The sequence below is a fragment of the Diaphorina citri genome, unplaced genomic scaffold, assembly GCF_000475195.1.
Source record: "Diaphorina citri unplaced genomic scaffold, Diaci psyllid genome assembly version 1.1 scaffold9779, whole genome shotgun sequence".
NCBI lineage: Eukaryota > Metazoa > Arthropoda > Insecta > Hemiptera > Psyllidae > Diaphorina > Diaphorina citri.
Genome location: NW_007387153.1, coordinates 26,042 through 30,592, shown reverse-complemented (window position 1 = coordinate 30,592; position 4,551 = coordinate 26,042). Strand labels below are relative to the sequence as shown.

At 42.1% G+C, this 4,551-nt stretch overlaps 1 protein-coding gene across 1 annotated transcript; it reads right to left on the bottom strand.

The window, feature by feature from the left end:
- Positions 1-329: 329 nt before the first annotated feature.
- On the bottom strand, positions 330-4,402 carry LOC103522624 (probable Rho GTPase-activating protein CG5521). Its single transcript, XM_008487721.3, has 2 exons — positions 4,174-4,402; positions 330-3,848 (listed from the first exon to the last, which is right to left on the bottom strand). The coding sequence occupies exons 1-2, from the start codon at positions 4,329-4,331 to the stop codon at positions 1,079-1,081; spliced, it is 2,928 nt and encodes a 975-aa protein (XP_008485943.1). The 5' UTR covers positions 4,332-4,402; the 3' UTR covers positions 330-1,078.
- Positions 4,403-4,551: the final 149 nt, after the last annotated feature.

The window sequence follows — 4,551 nt, the reverse complement described above, 5'->3', positions numbered from 1 at the left end:
GTGTGTCCTATGTATCTGAGTAGATCATCCAGGTTATCAAGGTCTGGTGCAGAGTCCTGTGCCATAGGGAGTACTGAGGGGGGTCTATGTCTCATTGTATATTGAGGTAGAGTTACAATACAAGAGTTCATAGTATCATCACAGCGAGGTGCATTCACCTTGGCGCGAGACACATTGGATAAAGTAGAGGATGGAATATTAGCGAGTTGTTCAGGAGAACAATACAAGATGGAGGCAAGACACGAACCTTAGTTTGCATTATAATAATATGTTGATAATTAATAATTTACAAATTTTGATTTATTCTTTTTTAAAATTAAACGTAAATATGTACGATGGATACGAGAAGAAAATATCAATAAGGATTACATACTTGCTATTGTTTTTATTGTGATTTTTTTAGTTCCTAATAATCTGGAATAGCGTGAAAAGTTCGATTTCCCTAGTTCTATTTGTTCTACAGCAAAAAACTGCCTAGAGGAGCTCAAAAGGTCAGGAACAAATAATTAAATAACAACAAAAAGGGGGAGATAAAAATGATTCTAGCTAGGAGAAAATGAAGGAGACAAAACAGGAAAAATATGAAATGGAGTTCAAAATTGAGATTAGAAAGTAAACGATTATCGTAGGTAGTTCATATTTAAGGAATTTCATAGGAGAAATGAGGAGTGAAAAGAAAAAAAGATATTTCAAGTAGTATTACCGAGGAAACATGGCATGGCTTTGTTTAGCATGCATTAAACACAAAACAGCTTACAACTTACATAAATAGCCGTGGTGACGTCAAAATATTTGCGAGAGTTGCTTTCAGTAACAGGATAGACGCCAAATATAGATATAACTATACTGACGTCGCGCGTTGGAAGAGTGGACCAGGCAGTAAGCTGGTGGGTGCAGATTTGAGTCCCAAACGAGATACAAAGATTATCCTAGATTTGTCCATATCACAATTTTATTATAATAAGTTAATGAGGAATAATCTCTTAAGGTTCTTGAGTAAACTAATAACTTTCCCACTGAATTCTCAAATAGTTGAAATACACGTTCCATTGCCTGGTCGAATGTTAGTATGGAATATTTATCTACTGCTTGTCAGGGATACGGATTTCATAGCTAACTTCTTTCCAACGCGAGGTGATACACCTTCACCTGCTGTATGATGCGTACTCCATGAGGACTCTGATGTACCACCACTATGACTTTCTACACTTACTAAACTACTAGGTACTGAGCTACCCATTAGACTTGTTCTATTTTGTTCGGAAGACATGCCACCATCTATGTGCACTGGCGAGAACACCTGACTTGTAAAGTCTTCAAACGTTGTACTGGCCCGATGTTGCTTGAGTACAGTGTCCAGTGAGCGATATCTCTCCTCATAGTATTGCTGATAGAACGGCAGCATACTACGTTTGGCACGAGATGCGTTCAATGCTGTGGCACGTACTAGTCCAGGTAATGTCTTGTGTTCTACAATAGCTTCATGGAACAGGGGCGCAAACAAGGGAACGTCTGGTTTTCTATTGATGGTAATTCTATACAAACGGTTAGGTAGAGGATAGATCACAATAAGAACATCACAGAACTCTGTAGGAATAATGCCTCTCCTATAATCTCTATGATGTTCTGACCATACAATATGGATTTCATCATTGCCTAGATGTCTGGTCTTGTGTAGTAAGGCTTCGGCTGTGTGAGAGGGCATTCTGGTTGCTACATGGAATAGAGTTTCACAGAAGGAAGTTGCATAGTAGGGTGCTGTGGTACCGGATGTTGATTTACCTTTCTGTAGTCCCCCCATGAATCCCGTGTGAGTTTCTAGCTCCACTTCCCAGGCCAGACCTGAAATGAATTCTTCATACGCTTGACTGCCTGCTGTATTGGATAAGATGGAACTCTTGTCTTCCTGACCATGTGCTACAAATATAACAGCTACCTTGTGTGTTTCCCTACATGTCTGCGTGTCGAGATTCCGAATTTCTCGCGTCAGCTTCTCATTCTTATCGAGTAGATAGAGTTGAGATCTATGATCCCATGATGTGAATCCAAGCTGAGAGAATAACAGTCGACAGAACTGGAAGGGTGAGTAGGGCGTGGTAGATCTCTGAGTAGGACGTTCACAGGGTTTACTTTGACTTAGCCGTGCTGAGTTTTTATCGACATAGTCAGATTCTACATAGCGTTCGCTCAAGATACATCCGATTGTATCTTGTTCGAGTTCTGTATTGATAGAACTACGTGAAGCTGGGATATTACGAGGTGTGTCTAAAGTTTCCAAACACTCTGGACTAGTGTGTCCTATGTATCTGAGTAGATCATCCAGGTTATCAAGGTCTGGTGCAGAGTCCTGTGCCATAGGGAGTACTGAGGGGGGTCTATGTCTCATTGTATACTGAGGTAGAGTTACAATACAAGAGTTCATAGTATCATCACAGCGAGGTGCATTCACCTTGGCGCGAGACACATTGGATAAAGTAGAGGATGGAATATTAGCGAGTTGTTCAGGAGAACAATACAAGATGGAGGCATCCCAACAAGATTTACCACCGAGGTCTCTCAAGAGTACTCTAACTTGTGATGGTGCTGTGATGAGACCAGCAGTAATACCACCACCAGGTACTTCTAACGCAGGTAACTCTATGAGTGACATCAGACAGCTTGATCCTAGGACAAACAGTTGCATGTTGGGAGCACACAACACCTGACTAGATAGCTGCTGCTCTTGATAACATAGGTTTGGAATATCATCATACTCAGATACCAAGGAGCTGATCCTGGCTACGCCACCACTCAGTGGGAAATGTCCTATGTGATTCACCAAGTGTCCAATGATCATCTTAGCTGCTAGCTGTACTGCATGTCCTGTACTACTCAGATGACCTCCAGAACCTTCCCCTAGGAATCTCCTGCCGAGTGTAGGACTCTCATCGGATTTGAGGTCATCCAATACAATGTTAGGGTTAAACTCAGCCACTATATCCTGATGGAATGCACCACTAATAGGAATACCACGAGCCTTGCCACCCTCACAAAGCTGAGTAAGAATCTGAAACACTGTATGTAGGAGACAGGGGTTGTGAGTTTTAGGTTTGTACAAGACAGCCGGGGGGACTTGCATTGTCCATTCTCCAAGACAAAACACTAATGAGGTCATGAGTCTCTTGTCCTTGGCATCCACTGGCATCAGATAAGATAATGTACTCGCGAGCACTTCTATAATACGGGATGGTATCTCTGGATAAACTTGTAGTAAGACTTTGCAGAGATTCGTTAGGCTCAATAGAACATCACACGCAACTTGTGCTATGGTATCATGATTGAACTTGAGAGCTAAGAGTAAAGTGTTGAGTGCTTCCTTGGCACAAGGATGTTGAGGGGTACTAGAGCTGAGTGTATGATGTAGGAATATACCAAGACTACTAAGTGCAATACAACGTGCTTGGCCTGTGGGTTCTGTCTTACCACACCTTAGTAGAATATTCAACACTAAATCTTTGGCATCGGGACACTGGGTGACTTGGAACAGGGGGGAATTTGGCTGTAACATGGCAACATGCTTGTGTGTATCGAGAATACCTAACAGTGTTGCCAACATAGACACAGCCTCCGTGCGGGGGGTAGCTCTCAGATCAGGCGAGATGATAACCTTGTTACAGGCATGGATAATATCAAGATAGAGGAGACTGGAGCCAGGCAAGTTCAAGGAGAGGAAGCGTGGCCCTGTGTATTTGATTATAATGTTGACAATACTTTGATCGGAACATACGAGACCTTGATGAAACACCCTGTAGAGTTGAGAGATATATTGAGGAGAGAGGCATGGGTCCTGTAGCATGGAACATAGAAGCCTGTGAACATAAAATAAAATACATGAAAACACTTCACATGGATTTGGACATCAGATATTCAGTCTCTTAGTCCAGGCGTAAGGGATAATAACATAGGTTTGGTTTCACCAATATTTTTGTCAGCTCTTAGAAGTCCTGTTAAGCTAACAGCCAGTTACTTAAGTTCCATTTGATTTGTATAGGCTTAAAAGGGCTGTTAAGCTAACAGGCTGTTAGGGGCTGAAAACAAAGTTGGTGAAACCCACAGAGGATGTTCGACCATTCCTGTTTACCCACCCTTAGCCTAGGTCCCTAGGACATTGGAACTCTACAGTATATGACTTACCTGTATGCATTGAGTTTACCCCGATGATACCTATCAGATAGATTCAACGCCTCAAAACACCACGGGGCCACTAGAGTCAGGGGAGGTACCAAGTCAGGTAGAGAGGGGGCAGGGGAGGGCATGGTATCTCCTGTGATAACACCCTGATTTAGGCGCATCTTGTTCAGCGTTGTGGACAGGTCGACCAGGTGACTGAAGACCTGAAACGTGGACAGTGAAGTCTTTAAAGGTGTGTCCAAACTTGGTCGACCACGAGGAAACTATGTTATCGAGGCAATTTGGATAGTTCAGCCGACATGGATCGACTATTGGAACATGGAAAGAAATGAAAAAAAAAAAAAAAAAAAAAAAAAAAAACACCTTTTGATTTTAAAAACC